The 23,877-nt window shown below is 38.2% G+C and overlaps 1 protein-coding gene across 1 annotated transcript; it reads right to left on the bottom strand.

Annotated features, from left to right (window-relative positions):
* Positions 1–153: 153 nt before the first annotated feature.
* On the bottom strand, positions 154–20,313 carry LOC135089379 (prolyl 3-hydroxylase 1-like). Its single transcript, XM_063984943.1, has 18 exons — positions 20,201–20,313; positions 19,259–19,820; positions 18,120–18,345; positions 17,846–17,989; positions 17,017–17,197; positions 15,486–15,611; positions 14,916–15,052; positions 14,200–14,304; positions 13,786–13,901; positions 13,416–13,445; positions 12,772–12,805; positions 12,375–12,536; positions 11,342–11,587; positions 9,632–9,727; positions 8,480–8,630; positions 7,995–8,115; positions 7,081–7,159; positions 154–6,366 (listed from the first exon to the last, which is right to left on the bottom strand). The coding sequence occupies exons 2-18, from the start codon at positions 19,465–19,467 to the stop codon at positions 6,172–6,174; spliced, it is 2,358 nt and encodes a 785-aa protein (XP_063841013.1). The 5' UTR covers positions 19,468–19,820; positions 20,201–20,313; the 3' UTR covers positions 154–6,171.
* Between the last annotated feature and the right edge of the window lie 3,564 nt (positions 20,314–23,877).

The following is a 23,877-nucleotide window of genomic DNA, read 5'->3' as shown; positions in this document are numbered from 1 at the left end:
TAACAGATTCCGAAAAACGTATCATTGGTAACTTAAAGGAGGTCTGTAGTTACAAAGTTTGACCAGTAATGAAATTAAGAAATAGGCAAGAACTAAAGAAAACGAAAAATAAATATATAAATAAATAAATAAAATACAACAGCATCTTGAAACATTTCTGTCCATGGTTGCTACAAAGAAAGAATTTGAACCTTCTGGCTGCTATTTGGTACATCCTTCCTTAAATACTAATCACTGAGACGCCTTTACTTGTTTTACAGCCACCTCCAATCTTTAAACGCGGTAGAAATTGCAAAATCTATTCTCTTTCATTCTCTTTTTTCTTGTAGATGCTTACAAAGATATCAACCATTACTTCTGGTGTTGTTAATTGTTTCGTATCGCAGTGAAAAGATTATGGCCGCTACAGTGAAGTAATACGGCGCATTGTGAGGTTACGAGACAGCGCAACTTCTCCCGCCAAGAAACCACCGTGAGTCAGATTCGAACTGGTAAAGTTATGAAGGCCACGAGAACTTTGATCTAACCTTGAACCATAAAGCCACCCACCCATTAGGTGTATAAACTGTAGATTTAAGGGAAGGTCTTTGAAGTTATTTATTTATTTATTTATTTTATTTGCGACTGTTAAAGCACTGGATTTATTCATATTGCTTCCGTTTTGCGTTTTCACGCACTTAAGCATTATAATAATAGTTATTTTTTTCCTTTTTTCTCTGCCAAATTATTCTTTCTTCTAATTTTCGTTGCACTGGCTAAATCATTCATGTTATTTAATTTTGTTCTTTCGTTTTCTTTTCTTCCGAAAGTCATTTCCCTCCTCTTTCTTCCTTTGCGTTCTCTAAACCATTCATCTAATCTCTTTTTTTTTTTCTTTTTCTGTCAAAGCATGTCCTCTTTGTTCCTTTGCATTCAGTACAATTTATTAGGATTTACTTTACGCAGCCAATTTTAAATATTCCCTGTATCTGTACCCTTTTATTTTATTTTTCTAACACAAGTCTTTCCTTCGTTTTACATTCGTTACACAGTTTCCTTTGTTCGTATTTCGCAACATTTCGTTCAACTCTGAATGTTGCAGCAACTTTATTTCATTCATATTATCCGTTTTGCCAGCTACAATTCCCAAACACTCACTACTATACATACATACATACATACATACATACACTGTATAATACACTCCTTTAATCTTCGCTATACGTTATTTAATTTTATCTGTTGTGTTATTCAAGCTTTCGTAACACTCACTGCGATACATACAAAATATACACCATACATACATATACACATACACTACATCTATCAGCATACACTCATTTTATCTATTTATTTTATTTTTTTCTCATCTATACAATACATTATTATTTTGTATTCATTTCACGCTGTCGCAATGCTTCTTCCGCGCACTAGGTCCTACAAACACACACACACACACACACACCTGCCGAGCCCCAACACAGACCACACCTCACAACCCAAATATAACTTAATAGAGCACTGGCCTTCATGAATAAAAGGGAAAGAAAGAAGGAAAGAAAGAAAAAAAGAGGCAGGCATTGAGAGAGGAGGAGAGGAGGAGGAGGAGGAGAAAATATAACTTTAAAGGGGAGAGATTCACTACTGATATGGACGCCTCCTCCTCCTCCTCTTCCTCTCACGTCCCTTGCTCTCCTCTCCCCCTCCCCATTGCTCCTCTCTCCCTCTTCCCCCCTCCGCCCCACCCACCCCCCGCTTCTCCCAGCCGCACATGCACACTACTAAAGTTTCAAAAGTGTAGTGCATTCACTATTACGATTTCCTTAACTTCCTTGCCTCGTATTTTGAAACACCCTGTAATGTTTATTTATTTTTTGTCTTGGTTTCTCTTATCTTACCCATTTTCTTTTTTTTTTTTTTTATGGGTTTTAATTTATGGTAATCCCGAATTATCTTTTATTTCTTATACTTCTTTCTATATAGTTTGTCTCGATTCTATATATTTTTTTGTATTCTATAAATTCTCTTAATATCAAAGTATTACATATCATATTTTTTCTCTTAATATTCTTCTATCTTGTCTCAATGTTTTTTTTTTTTTTTTTCAACTGTCTTAATATCAAACTTTATATCCACTCGTTATTTTCTTTATCTTCTTCCATCTATCTTGTCTCAATGGCGTATTTTTGTATCTTAAACTGTCTTACTATCAAACTACACACAACTACATAATCTTTTATCATGCTTCATCTCTACATAAAACTACATAATTCATTTTTTTCCCTTTTTTTTATCTCTTGTCTAAATAATCCATCTTTTTTTTTGTGCCTCATAAACCTCTTGATATCAAACTACTTCACTAAAAAAGAATAGACTAGGTACATAAAATGACTTAATCATTTGAAAACTGGTAAGAAAAAAAAAAATAAACCGACTTAATTTGAAATCTAAACACTGGTAACTAAAAAAATAAAAATAAAAAATAAAAAGCAAACAAGATGACTTCATAATCTGAACACTGACAGATCTGCAGACTTCAAGCACCTTACAAACTATATTAATATCAAACTAAACCATAAACATAACACTGTATAAACACAAATATCATAAAATATAATATAGACACTTTCTCATAACAACAGCCATGAACTTAACACTAAATAAACATAAATAGAATGAAAAAATATACATAGAGATACTTTTCCATAACAAAAATATACATGCTGCTCTGCTATAGTACATTTCTTGACCACTTATCAATAAATACACGTGCAAGTATTAGTTAGAGACACTGTGAGAATACCTGCATATGGGAGAACTTGGGATTGAAAGCAAGTGTTGGAGAGGATGTGAGTGAGTGACCTGGAGGAGGAGAGCCAGGACACATCAACTCTGCAATATAAAGCTTGGCAGAAAGCGACAGATGTAATACTTATGGTGGGTTACAACTATCTTGCCATTACAATATACCCAACTTTAAAAAGATAGATTGCATTAATTCTACATTTTTTCTTCAATATTAGCAATCTTTATGATCCATTTTCTCAAAACATGGATTTTGGATTTAATACACTCTGCTTTTTTACTTTGGAACTCCACAGAGACACAGGAAAAGATGCAGAGGAAGAACTGTGTGAAACTGTCAGATACTCCCACACACACCTTCACCTCACCCATACCACAAACTGCAATGCATAACAAAACTATTCCTACAAATCCAACACATACAGGTATATAGAAATAGTGAAGGAGAGCCAGAGACACAGAAAAAGAAATATCTAAAGGAAAAACTGTATGAAATTGTCAGATACACACCTTCACCTCACCCACACCAGGAACTGCAACACATAACAAAACTATTCCTACAAATCCAACACATACAGGTATATAGAAATAGTGAAGGAGAGCCAGAGACACAGAAAAAGAAATATCTAAAGGAAAAACTGTATGAAATTGTCAGATACACACCTTCACCTCACCCCCACCAGGAACTGCAACACATAAAAAAAACTATTCCTACAAATATGACTAATCCAGGTACATAGAAATAAGTGAAGAAGAACCAGAGACACAGGGAAAAATATGTCTAGAGGAAGAAGTATGTGAAACTATCAAGGTTACTTTCAACTCACCCACACCAGAAAATGCAATACATAACAAAACTCTTCCTACAAAACCAATAAATGCAAGTACAGAAATAGGTGAATGAAAACCAGAGATGCAAGAAAAGATATGTAGAGGAAGAAGAGTGAAAATATCAGATGCTCTCATAAAGATAACTCACCCATGTAACAAACTGCGATACAAAACAGAACTATTACAACAAATCTGGCCAATACAAATAGTGAAGGAGAGCCAGAGACACAGTTAATGCCCTAAATCCAGCTGCTGTCTTGTGCTCTTATTTAAGCTGAGATTACATGCATTTACTAAGTTTCATGTGTCATAGCCAAGGCACCCAGGCCTATAGCTTTGTCCTGATGAAGCAGTGCCTACACAGTTCATAGTAGCACCTCTGACATGACCCCTTGTGAGGCCACGTCACCCACTTACATCATCCCTGGTCACAAACAGGACAGTGCCTGCCCTGATGCCGAGGCACCTGAGCGTTGAGTAAAGGTGACTAAGGCAGCGTGATTAATGGACCTATTAATAATCAATATTACCATATCTAGTATTGATCAAGTTACTACAAACTTACAGATGTACTTTAATAAAATAGAGATAGGGCCAGCTTATGCAAGTTTAATGCCTCACAAAACAGTGACCCACTATTAGCCTCAGTAATGTGCAAGCTAGAAGGACAGAGAAAAGCTACACATGCTCGTGTGTAAGGATGATTAACCACAGACTCCCACCAAGACACGTTTCTTACGAACCTATGTATTACTAAGTGAAGTATAAGCATCCTCGTAATTGTGCATATTGAAGGAAGAGATGAGTGTAATAACTAGTTAGATTTTAAACCTTAAAGGATAACACCTTATGTAGCAGTAGGTAGCAATATAAATAGGTTGACATCACCGTCGTCAAAATTGAATATAAGGCAAAGCAGCGAATGATTCTCTCAGACCTTAACTACACTCCAAGACCAGAGTGTTACAAGTTTTTGGAAGGTGCTCACACTTAGCAGCACCATGAAGTTGCCAGTTGTTCTCTGTCTCGCTTTGGTTGTAAGTAACACTTAGAAGATTTTTCCTAAGTGCCTTGCGTGTCTTGACTTAGTATGTTGTTTCTAGTATACTGTGGTCTACATGTATTATATGTTATTTTTCATGTGTTGATATAATACTGAATCTTAATGAGTGATTTAATATCTTTTTGTGGCACATGTAGTGCTAATATTTTAATGTTGCATTTCATTGTTCTTTTATGTGATTGATTATATTGTATGTGCATTTACATGTTTGTGTGTTGTGCATTACTGAATGACCTGAGTTGGTTGATAAAGCCCTACTAAAGTAAAGTGAATAGTGACGTCAAGATTGAAAACTTACTCAAAGTTTTAAAATGTGGTGGATTTTTTGTCTTTGTGTATTGTTGGAATGTTTATTTACTGGTTAGTAAATAATGTTAGCTTTTCTGAACTGCATTTGTGGCTTACCCCACTGTGAGAACCCCAGCCTTAACTCTTGGTAACCTGGACTTAAACTTTGAAGTACTTGGGGTATAAATAATTAGTGCAGTTCCTGCATAGACTCTGCCTAACCTTAAAGGGAAGTTGGAGGATTACGACACATGGGTGCTGTCTTAAAATCAGTGAGCTGTGTGTTGTGTCTAGTAAAATTCTTGGTCTAAAAGTATCTAGTTTCATACGATTTCAAGTTGGAACAGACTGATTTGATATATTTCAAGAAGCCACCTGGATTTTAAAGATTAAAGATATGTAGATGAAGAACTATGTGAAAAATCAAACACTACTATACAGAACATACCTTCACCTCACCCACAGCACAAATAGCAATACACAACATAACGAAACTACAAATCTGAGCAACACAGGCACACAGGAATAGAAAGGTGCATTCTAACTACATGAATACAACTAATACAGAATACAGTATACAGGAAAGTGTCTCAGGAGCTGCCTTGTGAAGATATACTAGTCTTCTGCAGCTTTCTTGATTTTCTTGCATTCTCAGGTAAACTAGGAAACTACAGTACATCAACACATGCTGCCTTGACACACACACACACACACACACACATAGCACCATAATGTCATGACTGAATAAGCATCTTGCCATATAAACAAGAGTGCCTATCAAATATTCAATGTATCACATAGGAAAATAGTCATAATTCCAAGTACTATACAGTGCATTAATGTCTTAAACTTCTCTTGCTCCTGGAGAGAGAGAGAGAGAGAGAGAGAGAGAGAGAGAGAGAGAGAGAGAGAGAGAGAGAGAGAGAGAGAGAGAGAGAGAGAGAGAGAGAGAGAGAGAGAGAGAGAGAGAGAGAATCATGAACACTAAATGAAAAACAAGGAAGGAAAACTGACAGTAACAGCAGCGAAAACAAACAAGAACAAAATGAGAGCAAAACAGACTAAAAAAAAAAAATCCACAGAAACAAAACACATAAAAGCAAAATAACAAACAAACAAAACAAAAAGAAAACAAATAAAAACAAAAATATCTACCTATGGAGTTAAGACACAAGCTTGCCACTCCCACCTGTCCACATTCCTCTTTAGATCTGGTTGGCGTTGAGCTGCTTGAGGAAGAGTGATGCCATGGTCCTCTCCACCTCATTGTGCCGCTGGTCGTGCGTGAACCACATCCCCACGGAGCACCTCGTCCCCTTCCGCACTGGCAGCACACCATGAGGGTTCTCTGGCCCCGAGGAGAAGCCCACCAGTCGGCCACACTGAGGCTTCACACTGGACTGATTGGCATGGTGGGGAATGAATGGTAAGCATCAGTGTGTTTATTCTGGTAGGATGACTGGATGGTGGCAAGGTGGAAGTACTAGTGTGTTTAATATATGACAGTAGAATGACCAGATGCTGTACTTAAATTTGGCAAGGTGGAGGTAAATGCTAGTGTGTTTAGTTTGTGATGGTAAGGTGGAATATGCACAGCTGGTAGCAGTAGTGTGTGTGTAATTTTTTTATGTAAGATGGACACTGGCTTAAGGCAACAAAAGTGGAAAAAAAAGAGAATGACCAGATGATGTACTCTCAAGAACTTTTTTAGTAGTTTTGATTAAAGTTGCCTGAATTAATTTGGTATGTCCTCGAATGTTGCCAATTTCCGCTTATTATTCACATGTTTGGTAATACTTTTGTCTGTGAGATCAAAGGGTAAGAAAATTGTACACTCGCTGCTGAGTCTGAACTACTTAATTAATTACTTAAGCAATGCATGTACAGGTATGTTTATATTATCAATTCCTGCTGACTGACTAACTGTTCACATCCTTACTACTGTTTACACAATGACAAGAGCAAAGGACAAGGAAATTCTACCCTCATAAGTGAGTTCAGACTACTTAAGCAATGTATGAAGATGTATGTTTATGTTACCAACTCCAGCTGATAACTGATATACTTAGTAACACTTTCACTATGATCAGTAAACAATGCAAGTAAAGTCTAACCTCGTAGGTGAGTCCAGACTTGTCTTGGGTGAAGATGAACTCTCCTCCCTCAAAATCATCATTGAGGTACAATATTGCACTGGAAGGAGACACAAAGATGCTTCACGTTACAAGAAGACACACCAAAAAAGCTATACTGTATCTGTATGAACTTGCTTTATAAATGTACTAAAGATAAAGAAAATATTGTTCATATTGCAAAAGAAACATGAATATGCTATAAAAAACTTGTATCTATGTATATGATCAAGCTTCATAAATGTACTGAAGGTAAGGAAAATATTGTTAATCCTTCATGTTATTACAGAAAGAAACAACAAAATGCTACACAAACTAGAAACTATCCTGGTTATTGACATATTCAATAAGACTTTCCACTATGACCTATGACACTTCACTGCACAAATGTACTGAAGATAAAGAAAACTTTGCTATTAATGAGTATACTTCACTTACACATCATCAACAGGACACAGCAAGAAATTATATAGAAAAAAGTTTAAAGATATGTATAAGAAAATTTACCTTTCAAAAAACAGGGCAATAAATAAATGAAATATATAACCAGAAGTCATGTTAGCCCTTTACTTGTGAAATGCAACAATGCTCAACGCTAAAATTGATGTATGAAATCATTATAAGCGTCTACAAGAAAGAAAGGAATTACAAGGATAGATTTTGCAATTTCTAGCTAGTACAATGCTTGGAGGTCGCTGTAGAACAAGAAGAAATGTCCCTTAGTGGTTAGTGATTCTGGAAGGATGTGTCATGTAGCAGTGAAGAGGTTAATATTTTCATTTGATTGTAACATTTCTTTTAGTGGTTAGTAATTCAGGAAGGATGTGTCACATAGCAGTGAAAGGGTTAATACTTTCATTCACTTGTATCATCAAGTGCTTGGCCTCCTCACTCACCTGTAATCCCTATAGGTGTATGCAGGTGGCACCCTCAGGCACTCCCCAGAGTCCTGCAAGATACAGTTGTCTGCGTGAACCTCATGGCTCAAGTCCAGAGCTGAGCGGTTGTGGTTCATTTCTGGGGGGAGGAAAGCAAATACTGATGTGATTCATTCTGGTGAGGGACGAAGGAAAGCTGACACACAAGAAATAAAAAGACATATGAGTATAACAGAAGCAAAAAAAAAAAAAAAAAGACCACACAGAAACTCACTAATAACAAAAACTCAGTTAACCTCAAAAAACAATAAATAAAAAAACACAAGAAAAAAAAATACAGGGGAAGGAACAGAAAACCCAGAAACCACACTGAGGCTCACATGGTGCAATACATGAAAAAAATTAAACAAATAACCTTGAGAAACAGTAAACAAAAAACACACAACCAATAACAAAAACATAAAAACACAAGACAAAGAACAAAAAGCCACATGCCAGCTCACCAGGCTTGGCGGTGCGACACACGAGGTGGGTGTAGGCGAAGTAGAGTTGCTGTGACAAGTGAAAGTGTCTCTCTATGTAGTCCCTGCACCGGTCTGTCACTCTCAGGATCAGCTCCAGGGCTGCCTTGTCAATGAGACCAGCGTGGACCATCTATGTCAAAGGAAGGTGTAGGAGGGTGTCTGAGGCAGTGATGGTTAACCTGAGTGCATGGTACAGTCCAGGGTGCATGAATTTTTTTTAAGGATATGTGGAAATAATGAGGTACATGGAGGGGTGCCTGGAAGAGTGTATGAACTTAGAGAAGGTTGAAAACTGGTCTAAGGTGATGATTATTTGTATTTTTCACCCATCACAATCCTGACTGGCTGAGAATGAAAGTTTGGACCATTTGTATTTTTCTGCTACTGCATACCTGACTTGCTGAGAACAAACATTTGGGTGATATATGACACCCATGTATGTATGTTTATCATCATACTGTACTTATGACTGGCTGAAAATGAATGTTTGAGTGATATGTTAAATACATTTATATATTTTTTATCCTACTGTATTTTTAATTGACTGAGAAATGATAGATGTTTGGCTAATGCAAGTCTTAGTTTGGTGAGTGTGACATATCACAAAGGTGAATTGCATACCTGTTTATCTGTTCATGTGTGTATAGGGAGGTTGGTAACAGAGATAAGGTACACACACACACACACACACACACACACACACACACACACACACACACACACACACACACACACGAGGACATGGAAAGAGGCTGAAGAAGAGTGCTTGTCGAGATGTCAAAAAGTATAGTTTTCCATACAGAAGAATAGATGTATGGGACAGTCTGGATAAGGAGATAGTAAATGCAAAAGATATACATGGATTCAAGGCAAAGCTAGATATTAAAAGATATGGAGATGGGATAGCACAAGTATAGCAATTTTTCCCATAAAGTGTAACTAAATACACATAAGTCATACAATAAAGGACATAACTAAGTAAATACACATAATTCATACAGTAAAACACAAACTGCCAATAAATCAGAATCACACACATGAATGAGGCATTGACAGGCAGACTACAACAACAACAACAAGAGTCACACAATTGCTCAGTCACAAGCAGGAAGTGACTGTCCTGGCACTGACCAGTCCAGCGCGGCCCAGTGAGATGCCCTGGAAAGCCTCAGCAGGGGTGTGAGGGGAGTAGCCACCCTTGTAACCATCACCTTCCACGGCACCCAACTGTAAGAGATGGAGGATGAGGCACAAAGGAATTATGGACTAAACGACTGAAAATGACCTCAAGCCAAAATATAACTTGCCAAAATCAACCTGAAAAGTAAAGTTTAACTCTCTCACTGTGATATATAACAATGCACAACACTACAGGCATTGTATAAAATCTTTCAGAACATCTATATAAATGAGAAGGGAATGAAAGAGGAGATGATGCAATGTTTAGCCAGCATGATGATCTGAGGTGCTTGTGAAAACAATACGAAATACTTTAGAGTGATCTGTAATTAAGGAAACACATCAAATAGCAGTGAAAGGGTTAAAGGATCAGAATAACAGATTTAGAATTACCTGATAACAAGAAACAAATCATCTTGGAGAAGACAGAGAATGAGATGCATACAAAATAGCTGACTAAATTAATGAAAATTACTTCACAAACCAAATATAAGTTGACAAAATCAACCTGAAAAATAAGGTTTGAAGGATCAGAAAGGCAGTAGAGTTTTATTATTACTCAGTAACAAGGAATAAGTAATCTGGAAGAAGACAGAAAATAGTGGACTAAATAAATGAAAATTACTCCACAAACCAAAAGAATACTTTCCAAATTCAACCTGAAAAGTAAGGTTTAAAAAGATCGGAGTGACAAGGTTTTACAAGTGTTCAATAACAGGAAATAATTGATCTGGGAAGAGACAAGATGAGGTTCACACAGGCCAAAATATACCTAACATTAAAAAAAAATCAACCTGAAGAGTTGATACAGTTTTAAAGTTTCAGAATGACAGTGGAGTTTTAGAATTACTCAATAAGCAGAAGCAGGTGATTTGGGAGAAGGCAGAAGCTAAGGCAGGAACACACACACACAAAACAGTGAACTAAATCAATGAAAATGAATTCACAAGCCAAAATAAAATTTGCCAAAGCCAACCTGAAAAGCAACATTTTTAAAGATCAGGATGACAGTTTTAGAATTACTCAATAAGCAGAAATAAATCATCTGGAAGACACAGGATGAGGTGCACAGAAAATATTGACTAAATGAATGAAAATTACTTCACAAGCCAACATGCAACTCACAAAAATTAACCTGAAAAGTACAATTTAAAAGATCAGAATAACAATGAGGTTTTAGAATTACCTAAGAAGCAGATGAGACAAAGGATGAAGCACACACAAAACAACAAATGAGAATGACTTCACAAGCCAAAATCAAACTGGAAGATTATAGGTAACAACAATGAAATCTTAGAACTGTTCAATGAAGAGAAATAAGCTGATCAACAATGCCAGAGAGAATTTAGCTTAGCCTTGCCAGTCCTTTCACTCCACACATTCACAGTTCACACAAATACAAACTAGACATCTAGATAATGGGTATTAAACAGAATCACTCACATGTGTCACCTCCATCAACACCCATAAACAGACATCAACAATGCCAGAAAGAAGTTTGCTTAGTTTTGACTTAGCTCATTACATACAATCAAAGTTCATACATAAAGCTGACACCTAGATTGTGTTAGCTCTGAATTAGCTCATTGCACATTCATAGCTTAAACATAAATACAAAGCAAACATCTAGATAATGACTTCTTACTATAAACACTCACTCACCCTTGTCAGCTCAGTCAGCACCATACACTCCAGGGTGGAGGTGAGGCCATCCGCAACCAGCCTGTCCTGCCTGGCTCTCTCCCATTCCCCGCTCACTGCCTTGACACCCAGCTCCGAGAGACTTTTCAGCTGACTCACCACTCGACTTCGGAAATTGTGGACTTCCTTGGACATTCCCTTTGACTTTGGCTGGAATGATAGGTCTGGTATTTTAATGTGAATGTCTATAAGGAGGTTCTGAGTGTGTTAGACCTCTTATTGGGAAAATTCTGTTATCTTATAGATTCCTTGAGTATTTCCTTTGACTGAGGCTAAAATGGTAGGCATGATTTTGAAGTGTGAATGTTTATAAAGATCTGTTGAGGTTCTGGATATAATTTATGTTACACTTGCTAGTGGGAAAATTCTGTTGTTTTATAATTTCCTTGGACATTTTCTTTGACTGAGGCTGAAATGGCAGGACTGTTTTTTTAACGTGAATGTTTATAAAGATGGGTACAGGTTCTCAGTACTTGTTAGACTTACTAAAGGGAAAGTTCTATTGTCTTGGAACTTCCTTGAACACTTTCTTTGATAGAGATTGCTTTTTATTGTGGATGTTTATATAGTGATATTGAAAATTTGTTTTTCAAAACACCAAATACTGACAGGTCTAGAACTTAAGAACATAAGAAAATAAGGGAAGCTGCAAGGAGCCATCAGGCTTATCACAAACCATCTAACATGTTTGGAGAATGGTTCAGTTTGGTCACCTGTGAATCCAATGTTGGGGACTAAGGAACTAGTTTGCTGTTTCTTATCATTGGATCTCTCTCCACTCCACTCTCACCACTACAGTAGATCAATCAATTAGTTGATCAGATATATATCAATCTCTGTGTAGCCACAACAGGATTCCACAAGATGGCAGACAACTAAAAGGATTACTATAAAAGAAGCATTAAAAAACTGTAATGTAAGTATTCTGGGATAATACCATTTCCTTTGCTGACAACCTCAAGACATGGGTAAGCACACAGTTGTTATCCAATACCTGTTGATTCCATGTTGTTTTCCTGATTCTGTTCCACTCTCCAACTAAGATACACTTTATCATTTTGTCAAACCCAAGGTGGTAGCTGGAAACTTTGAGACCAGCAAGAAGCAGAACAACTGACAAAGCAAGCCTACTGCCATCACTGAGAGCTGCCAGGGGCTGTCAACACTAGCTGGTGTTTAATGGCTGGGTAAGAGCAACAGGCCAACTCAACCAATTATGCAGCAATGGTCACGCCACCAGCCAAAGCCTCAAACAAAGGCTGTAACATTATTGCTTATGAGGATGCAAACATTTTAGAACACAACATAATCTCATGGATACCTCTGCCTCTATCTTCTGTCATATACTATCTTTTTGTACAACAAGCACATAAACTTGTCTTCATAAATACCCTCTCACATCTTTGCCTCAAGGTCTCTAGGAACCTAAGGAACCATAATGTGCCCTAACTACACGGCACACAAATCTCTTATCAACATCCAGCATCATACCCAGGGTTATTATCTAACATGTACTATTCATATGAGATAAATGATAAAAATCTCACTCTGCTTCCTCTGTGTACTGTATTAATAGCAGTAGATGGTTAAGAGCAAGTTGCTACTAGTTATTTGAACACCGAGAATGTATAGGCATTAGATACACACTCCTACAGATGAATAATGAAATGCATGATTGTGTTCAGCATTTATTCCAAATCAAAAGACATATAAAATTATTAAAAAACAACACATCTCACCAGGATCACAAGTACAACACCATGTAAGGGGAGTGTGAATTACCAACAACAGCTGTGCCTGGCTACGGGAAAACATCGCAGCGGGCAGGAGTGAAATTGACGACTCAATCATGCATCTCAACCCCACACGAGTGACCAAGCAGATAACAATAAATGCTCACCTGAGATCATGTTATAGCACCATGCCAGCCAATGAAAAGTAAGGCAGCAGTCAAGTCACCAGGATGAATCAGAGGAGGTAGGAAGGAGAGTCGTGTAACATTCTGCATGGATGGAAGAGTATAGTAAGGTCTAACAAGGTCTTGAGAGTTTTACAGCTTGAATATCTGCCAAATACCAGTATGGTTAGTGTAGATTTACTGAAGTACTCCCTCTTGGAAGGCCATGCAGATTTTGTACACTCATTGCACTCAAAATAGAAAAAATAGGAGAAGAAATGTTTAATTAACCTCATGCCCCTCACCCACAAGTGCAGCAGCTTTGATCTATGCACCACTACGCTCTCTGGTTATCACACTGTACACTGCTTCCACTACAACTCAGTGCAACACTACAAACAGGTCATGAGCAGCTAAAACAGCACACAGCATCAACTACATCCACCTGAGGGGCAAGCGTCCCTCTCCCCCCCCTCCTCTCTCTCTCTCTCATTCTCCCTCTAACTACAATTCTTCATTAATAACTTCTGCTGTGCCCACAATTACAGAGCTGGTGTCCAACTCTGCAGTGGTAGAAGTAGTGGTTGAGTTATCAGATTCACCAACCTGCTCTGCTTCTGTTGTCTGTGAAAGGGAAGAAAGAACTTGATAATTGTTTTCAATGTATCATCTCTTCTTGACCATATTTCCTCTCTATCAGTGTTACCTTCATTCTCCTCAAAATCTTCTTCTTAATATTATTTTCTACCCTTTGTTTCCTCTTCTTTCTCAATGTCATGCAGACTTTTGACATCAAAATAAGATGAAATACAAACTAGTTTAGAATCTACCATGAATAAATAATCCAAACAGCATAAAATGACATCTGAAAACAAGACAACTTCTTCACCGACATATCTCAGCTCAGACTCTAGACACTCACATCTTCTTCATCCCAAAACTCATCAGTCAGGAAGGCAAAGTTGCTCTCAATGAAGGCCATCAGCTGCTCCTCATAGTCCTCCCGCTCCTTCAAGGCAACCACCTCCTGCAGAAACAGACAGAAGCATCAGTAAATAAATTGCTGGTGAATGTAAGTAATGGGAAATATAAGAGGATGTGATGAGATGAGGTGCTTGAACACACACACACACACACACACACACACACAAAAAAAAAAAAAAAAAAAAAAAAAAAAAAAAAAAAAAATACAGCCTTTCCTTTTGGTACAGAGAAATGAATGATACAGATAAGGAAAGAGACGAGGGTATAATAAGTAGATGAGATGCTTGGAGGGCACAAAGAAATACAGCCTTTCCTTTTGGTACAGAGAAGTGAATGATCCGGATAAGGAAATAGAAGAGATATAATGGATAAGGAAATAGAAGAGATATAACAAGTAGATGAGATGCTTGGAGAACACAAAGAAATACAACCTTTCCTTTTGGTACAGAGAAGTGAATGATCTGGATACAGGAATACAATAGGACATGATAAGATGAAATGCATGGGCACAAAAAAATACAGCTTTTTCTTTAGCTATAGAACAGAATGATTTAAATAAGACTGATGCTACGAGTATTCATGAGTTTTAAGTAATGGAGATGGGATCTAAGGGTAGTCTCATTCCCTGTAAATCAGAGCGAGGTGACCACACACCTTCCTGGGCACGAACATGTCCTGAGTGACCTCCTCCACACTGTCATAGAACTCCTTGTTGCGGTTCTGCACCTCGTCCTTTGGGTTGAGGTGTAGGAATGAGGCCAGGGCTTCACATGCCTTCCTTGTCTCTCCCTCTGGAGAAACAAAATGAGGTATGTTACAATTTTTCTTTATATTGCCATTGTAATCACTGGGAATATTGGTAATGCAGGTTTGATGTGAAAGTGAACAAGTCAACAGTGAAGAAGGATAAAATTACCTTACTTTATTCTTATGGGAAAATATTTAAGTATGACACAAACTGAGTAAATGTCATATGAAAAATTTCACCTTACTTGCTTCTTCATAAGAAAAATATATTAGATATTCAGACTTTCATAAAAATAAACATTACAATTTTATATATACATAAAGACCTTCAGAAGAAAAACATTACATCTCAATATATAAATAGAGATGAAACTAAGGTCTATAAAACAAACACTAAACAAAGCACTGTAAACAAGATTACTAAGTTAAATATTCCAACACCTAACACACACACAAGGGCAAGAACAGCACACTCACTCTGGAAGTAAGCATACTGGAGATAATCAAAATAGGAAGGCAGGAAATTGTCGTCAATCTCCCCATAGAGGTCACTCAGCTGCCACAGACACTTCCTCTTGCAGCGCAGGGTGAAGGTGAAGTGGTCTAGGGGTGAAGGAATGTCAACAATCACCACAATGTATTTATGATGACATTGGTTCAGTTGAGTGCTCACTATATTCTGGGCACATCATTTTCATAGCTACAAATTACAAGGTACAGCATTTCATAACTAAAGAGGATGAGTGAGTTCCAGGGACATAATCTTTGTAAATCTTAATGAATAGATTCTTTGCACATTATTTTCTATAGCTTGAGATTACAAGATACAGTAGCTCCCAAAATTATCTTTAAAAATAAGAGGTCTACATTCTGACACAATTGACAATTTATTTGACATGTTTGGTGATTATGGTGACAACAGTTGGCTGCCCTGCACACTAGGGATGGCTGCTGTATATTATGACTTGGGAAATAGATCAGCATATCAGCATTGCATCAAGCCACACATACCAACCTTACAAATGTGACACATGATCAGGCACCAGGTTTTGTATTGTTCATTATGCCACAGTTCATACCACACTTTAAAAAGAGTTTTGGAGAGCTACTGTATATCATTTCATAATTAAATAGGGTGAGTAATGAGTATGTTCCAAGGACATAATCTTTGTCAATCTTAATGACAGCTTCTTTCCACATCATTTTCATAGCTAGAGATTATAATATACAATCACTGCCAAAAGTTTGTTCACGTGTCTTATTCTTTTCCACTAACTTAACTGTTTCATCTCAACTATAAGTCCTCTGATGTGCTGTCTGTCATCTTACTCAACCCAAGAAATGAAGGGTTCCAAGGAGAACGGGGGACATAAGACTGAAGGAACACGCTAAACATGGTGGAAATGAGAGCATCAGATTACGAGACTTCTGGCTGTGACTGTACATCATTTCATAACTAAAGGGGATGAGTAATGACAAGGTTCCAGGGATATAATCTTTGGAAATCTTAGTGAACAGTTTCTTTGCATATTATTTTCATAGCTAGATTACATGGTACATCATTTCATAACTTAAGGGGATGAATAATGAGAAGGTTTCAGGCATATCACCTTCACAAAACTTAATGAATAGATTTTGGGACATTTCACATCAATAACTCTCTACATAGAAACATAAGAACACTAAACTCCATTTTGAACTAAGTTTCACTGACACCCTTTTGGTTCTGGCATCTCTAGTAGGCTTTTCCTTTTCTCCATCAGTTTTTGTTCTCCTTGGTCAGAGTCCTTACATAAAACATAAAAGAAGAAGAAGAAGAAGAAGAAGAAGAAGAAGAAGAAGAAGAAGAAGAAGAAGAAGAAGAAGAAGAAGAAAGACAAGAATGACAAGAACAACATGAACAAGAAGAAGGACAAGACAAAGACGAAGAAACTGAAGACGAAGAAGAAGAAAAAGATGCAAAAAAGTCCCTATCTAACCACATAACAAGCTAAGGCCTGTGACTCACTGGCGACAGAGCTGACAAAATCTGGGAACCAGCCCTGGTCGAAAGGGCTCTCACACATGTAGCGGCAGTTCTGGTACTCCTCCAGGAACATCTTGAGGCTGTGCTCCATGTGGGTGATGGTCAGGTCAAAGTTGTTCTCCTTGTATGCCACTGTCGCTTTCACATACTCCTGGGCATATGGCTGAGAGACGCAAACACTCTTAGTCATGCATAGAGGTGATTCTCAAATGTTTTAACACAATCTTGGTATCTTTTAACATGGTCTTGTATATGTTAATTCAGTTTTGAAGGATGCTATTGTGGTTGTAGTAATAGTTTAATAAGGATTCTGCGTAATTTATAGAAAAGATACCAAATAAATTCAAATAATCATCTGCATGGCTACTGAAAGTGTCTGAGACTATTGATATAGATTCATGATATAGAGACAGTTATTATTTATAAAAGAAAGAACACATGAAAGAATACAAGTAAATCTGTGAGTGAAACATTTCTTACTTAATAAAGATGGCATTATTTAGTCTTTAGCCAAACAGGAAACAAAAAGAAATAAATGAACAAATAATCCTTTAAACATCTGCATGCCAATCATCAAGTAATCTCTTCATCATTCATCCCTGCTGATTCTGAAATTTATATTGGAAACCACTTCTTCACCCTATTATGAACTGCAACAGTCACTCACCCTACAGGCTCCTGCACACACAACAACATGAAAACTGTCTTATCTGTATTATTATGAATGTTTCCTACAGTACTGCATGTGATGCCTTGTTCCATCTGTCCCTATGTATATGATCTCTCTCTCTCTCTCTCTCTCTTTTCTCACCTTCATCTCCAAGTTCACCACATTCTCGGCATCTATTCCTCCCTCCTCCAGGTAGTATCTCATGTTCTCTGACATCACCTCATTGTCGGGCTGCACTGCCAGTACTGTTGCTGCTGCATTTGCAGCATCATTCATCCGGCCCAGCTGTGAAATGGCAATATGAACAAACATAAAGTAGGACTGAGAGGTCATCACCTGTGCCTCCTGGTCAGATAAAATTTACTATTATCATCTCTCCGACAGTCTGTCAGTGCATCAGTAAGCCAATACTAACCCGGTAATAACACAGTTGCAGGTAGTCATAGGGCTTCATATCCTTAAATTCAGCGAGTACCTTGCTCTCCACCACACGGTCTCGCTGCGGCCCAAATGCTTCATTCTTGCACTTGATGAGGCAGAGTGTGCTGTGCAGGATGTGCTCAAAGTACCTGTCCTCCTCATCAGTGTGGGTGGCCAGCAGCTCCTTCTCTCTTGCCTCATGACTGCAGTTCTTGCGACAACTGGGCAAGTGAGGGATGAAATGAATAAGTGACGGAAAAACCTGGAGTACAGTATTTCTCTTATGGTGAATGGAGTGTGATGTGCTGATTGGGATGGTCGTGGTTGTGATCACCTGTTGACAACTAGGAAGATCTCAGGTAAGATTCGCTTGATGGAGTGAATTTAAAACAGAAAAGTTTGTTTCTCTTGTGCTCAAAGGAATGTGATGTACTGGCTGAAAGTGCTGGAATCTTTATAAATGAACCTGTTGACAACTAGTAAGATTTGAAGTTAATTTTGTTTGATATGTTGAGGGATCTTGTGAGGGGGATGGGGTTCTACTAAAAAAATCACCATAATTTGCAACAAGAAATTTGAATGACTTCACTAATAATAAAACAGCGAGATAATCAAGAAAACTTACCTGATAACTAGTGTCTGTACACCAGACACTCCTCACTCAAAAATATAAAAATAAAAAATAAAAATAAAAAATAAAAATAAATAAATAAAATAAATAAATAAATAAATAAATAAAATAAATACATAGATAAATAAATAAACAAATAAAATAAAGAAATAAAGATAAATAATAAATAAATAAATAATAAAATAAATAAATAAATAACTAAAAATAAAAAAAATAAACAGGTAAAGAAATGAACAAATAAATAAAACAATATAAATTAACAAGACACATAAACAAAGAATCAAATGGATTACTCAAGCATACAAACATATATGAGAAAGAATTTAAAAAATAAATAAAAATAAATAAATAATAGAAAAAATTAAATAAATCTTGAAAAATTTGACGCGATGCGGCAAACAAGCACACAGTAACAGTAGCAGCTTCTTACCACAACAACCTGGAAGAGAATCACATGCACAACACAGAACATGCAAGTGAGGCCGCCAGCTCGACGTTCATACCTGGCGGTGTTGTCGTTCCACCAATGCCAGCCCTTCAATGCCAGCTCCATGTTCATGGCGCACCCCTCCCAGTCCTCCTGTAAGTACATCTTCACGCCCTCTTGGTATAGGAAGTCGTAGGCTAAGAAATTCTTCCCCGAGCCTGCATCAGTCTCAGCGGAGGCAATGGCGAGGAAGAGAACCAAGAGACACTTCGCGGCGGCCAGCATCTTGCAAGGGGAGGTGCTGCGTCTGCCTTAACTACCACCTGCTCACCGTATCCTGGCGACCGTCAACACTTCTGCGGTCCTTTCAAGCTTCAATCGTGGCCTTAACTTGTTATTTCTCCCTTCTGATTCTTAAATAACTCATCCGTGGTCCTGCCGTGACTGTCTTTGAGTTGGGTGTGGGAGGGGTTGATGCGTGGCACGGTGACGCTACAGACAGTGGGCACCCTCATCACTACCCACGTGTCCACCTTCCATCCAACGCTATTTTCCACATTGTCACGCGAATATATGAACACCCTATAGGTTAGCGATGAAGTTCAAGTCATGCACTCTTGTAGCTGCGGCTCAGGGTTCTGAAATAAGCCTGGAATTAGCGTTTTATTTCACGCTACGCAGAGGTCATTGACTTCTGAAGTTGCTGTTTTCCAATTTTTGGAGTATTTCTACTGCATCATGATGAAGTTGTGGGATGATATAAGACATGTGTAGGTTGTTAGGGTATACTCTTATGCATGAATGAATAAAAGGAGGCATATTTACGAAAATGGAAACGGTATAATGGATTCCACAGACACACGAGTTGTCAAATGCACGATTCATCACATTAAAAACTTACACTGAACTCTTCATTCATAACCTAACCAAGCTCACGTCACATCTCTCAATCCAACACAACCTTTACCCCACGCAGGCTTCACATCATACGAAACAGGCATGAGGGAATAAAACAAACCAGTGAACAGTCTTGTCAACTCCTCGCGGCTTGAGTAGCAGAGGCCCCTCACTAGCAGCTGCATGTCTGGCCCAAACTTTCCCCCTTGTCTAGATGGTTCTTCCTCACGATAATCTCTGAGGGCGAAAAGGAAGGAAATGTTGAATCGTCTCACCTAGTCACTTATCTTCTCCATTTCGTCTTCCTGCCTGGATAGTTTTTTTCCTGTTAAATTTCATGTTTGAGTTGTATCTTTTTTTTTTATCTTGTTTCCACCTACTATGCTTTTATAATCCTTTTTCTCCCTTGTTTTCTATCCCATCCTTTTCTATCTACCTTGCTTTCTAACTCTGCATTTGCTTTCTGCTTTTATCCAGGTAATACAATACGAGGTGCATTCAGGGAAGCCATAGACATTCGACAACCTTGGGTGTGGCTAGTGCTGTCTGTACTGACGTAATGATAACTTTTATACATAACTGTGCGTCTTTACTTTCACGGGTTGATGTTTGTACGTAAAACAGCTTATTAAGAAATTCTCATGGGTGACTTAATTATACGTTATCATTGTTGCTATTAAGGTGATTATTATTTTCCTGTGTTTTTTTTTTTTTTTTTTGCTGCTGTGTACGAAACCTAAACAATTTCTGGGTTAAGCTGACGTCATCATGTAACTGAATTCACTCCCCCAAGTAACTGACTTCATCAAGACTGAAAAAAATGCTCAAACTACTACTACTACTACTACTACTACTACTACTACTACTACTACTATCCCACAAACAGTCGCCATCTCTGTAAAACTTGTCCTAGCTATTCTGCCACTCTCGCCCTCTCTCCCTTCCTCCTCCTACCTCTTCCGCATGTCTCCCTCTCTCACCCCTGACCCCTCTTGCTTTCTCTCCACTCACTAACGCAGGGAAAGAACACAGAGGGCGTCTTTAGCGTGGCAGAGAGGAGGCAGGAGGAAGGAGAGGCAGAAGGGGGAAAGGGAAGAGAAGAGAGGAGAAAGTGGTGGGGCATATATTTCTGTGGTAGTAGTAGTAGTAGTAGTAGTAGTAGTAGTAGTAGAATAAGAAAAATAATGGACTGGGATTGAAAACGTTTTGTACCATCGATATTTCAGAGAGAGAGAGAGAGAGAGAGAGAGAGAGAGAGAGAGGATACATGGCGCAAGATATGAATTCTGAAACTGAAAACAAAATTTCCTCCGGTAATATGAATTTGAAAAGTACTGACGTAATATTATCTATTCCACCTCTACCCAAATATACGTACACTTTTTATAACGGTCTTCCTTTAATCTAATATTGAGAACGTGGTCGAACAAAAAAAAAACAAAAAACATGACACCACTGTGGGATTTCAGAGAGAGAGAGAGAGAGAGAGAGAGAGAGAGAGAGAGAGAGAGAGAGAGAGAGAGAGAGAGAGAGAGAGAGAGAGAGAGAGAGAGTGTTTGCCTCATCCGGTGTCTTACCAAGAAGTGAGTTTCGTCAAGTATTCCTTTAAGGGAGTGGATGAGTTAACAGAAAGATTGTCTGTCAGTAGCATAACGATTAGAACAAGAAAAAGAAGAAGAAGAAGAAGAAGAAGAAGAAGAAGAAAACTATATTCTTCAGTAACCCATAAGAAATATGGTTAAATATAATAGTTAAAGAAATATTAACTAAACATTCATGAAGAAAGCAGAGAGAGAGAGAGAGAGAGAGAGAGAGAGAGAGAGAGAGAGAGAGAGAGAGAGAGAGAGAGAGAGAATACGTATACATCGCAAAAACGTCAGAAACATAGATGAATGAATATAGGAACAAACAAACAAATAAACAAACAAACAAATAAACCAACAAACTTAATAACTTACTAACGAACTAAGCAATAAAAAACAAACCGGAAAAACAATTAATATAATCAAACCACCTTTATGATCTTACTCCTATTCCCTTAATTAACCTCACCTGACTCACTCCCTCACCTCCTCAAGCCAACTACAGGTAAAACAAATTCCTTAAGAGACGCTACTGTGGAGGGCGTGTCCTTGGGGGCCACCTTATGGGACCCGGGGCATGACTGGGGTGCTGAGCTAAAACTGGCACAGGACGGCGGCTGAAGGTTGTGGTGGTGGTGGTGGTTGGGGGAAAGAGAGGGAGTGGAGAGTAGCCGGCCAGAATGATAGAGCGAGAAGTGAGAGTGAAAGTTTTGGTTGTCTTTTGTATTGGTGGTGGTGGTGGTGGTGGTGGTGGTGGTGGTGGTACTACTACTGCTATTGCTGCTACTGCTACTACTAAATTATCATGATCTTTTCTCCCTTTTCCCTTCTACTACTACTACTACTACTACTGCTACGTTTACTATCTTTAGTAGTAGTAGTAGTAGTAGTAGTAGTAGTAGTAGTTTATCACGATTTCTTCCCTTTCTATTACTGATACTTTTACTATTATTACTACTACTGTATACAACAACAACAATAACAACAACACCTACTACTACTACTACTACTCATACTAATCCCTTACTACTGACTCCACCAGCACCACTAACATCACCACAAAAAAGACCCACCAGCTTTTACTTGAGTCCCTTGCCTTCAATCATGCATAGTACCCCTTACTACACTACACGCAAAAAAGTATACATCACCCAGAATACGCCTTGCATACCTGGCCAGAACACGTCACCTACATTTTAGTACAGCTGTGCCAAGTAATCTAGCATAATTCAGAACGCGGTTAAGTATGGCGGCGATAAGATAGGGATTGTAGGATTCTGTGATAAGGAGAGAGAGAGAGAGAGAGAGAGAGAGAGAGAGAGAGAGAGAGAGAGAGAGAGAGAGAGAGAGAGAGAGAGAGAGAGCAATTTTCAGGTGCTATCTAACAGGTGTAGGATTTTTTAAACGGGTTAATGACGCAGTGACAAGGGAATCTAGAAAATATAGATAATATAGATAAGAGAAGATACTTTGTTGTTTTTATTTTTATTTTATTATCTGCTGATTCTCTTTCTGCTTCAGTTGATATTTCTACTGCTGTTAGTTTTTGTGTATGTGGTGGTGGTGGTGGTGGTGGTGGTGGTAGTGGTAGTAGTATCACACACAAACAGGTTCATTAATAAAGATATGGTTATCATTATCTTTTCTCCTTCAGTCTTATTCTTTATGTCATCATTATCAACACTTCCTCCCGCTCCTTCCTTCTTATCTTCAATTTTTAGCTTTCTTTCCTTCTTTTCTACTCCTACAACTGTTCTTTCCTATGACCATTATCAGCTTTTCCTCCTCTTCCTTGTTCTACTTCTACAACTATTCTTCCTCCTCCTCCTTACTCACCCAATAATCTATTTCTTCTGTCTTCATTCCCTAATCTAACTTCCCCTATCACAATCACACGCACTAAACTCACAAATCTGGCATGCTTGGCCCGGCGAGGACTAGACGTGTGAACCGGGTGGCGGCTGCAAGGTGCGGGCCGGCAGGTGACAGGCAGAGTCGCCGCCGGGTCAGGTACGGATTGCGTCATTAGATCAGCTGGGCGAGGTGGCGGAGGAGCGATAACTGCAACTCCACCGACCCAGTTATCATGGGGCGTCAAAAACCGGCGATGTGGATGAAAATAACTAGGAAAAGCAGCGTCTTGGGAGTGAAATATTGGGTCTGTGTGTGTTTTGTAGTAATTTATAAGAGTGGAGTGAAGGCAAAATGGTTTAAT

The sequence above is a fragment of the Scylla paramamosain genome, chromosome 32, assembly GCF_035594125.1.
Source record: "Scylla paramamosain isolate STU-SP2022 chromosome 32, ASM3559412v1, whole genome shotgun sequence".
NCBI classification, from domain to species: domain Eukaryota; kingdom Metazoa; phylum Arthropoda; class Malacostraca; order Decapoda; family Portunidae; genus Scylla; species Scylla paramamosain.
The sequence above is the reverse complement of the archived record's forward strand: the minus strand, read 5'-3'. Positions and strand labels throughout refer to the sequence as shown.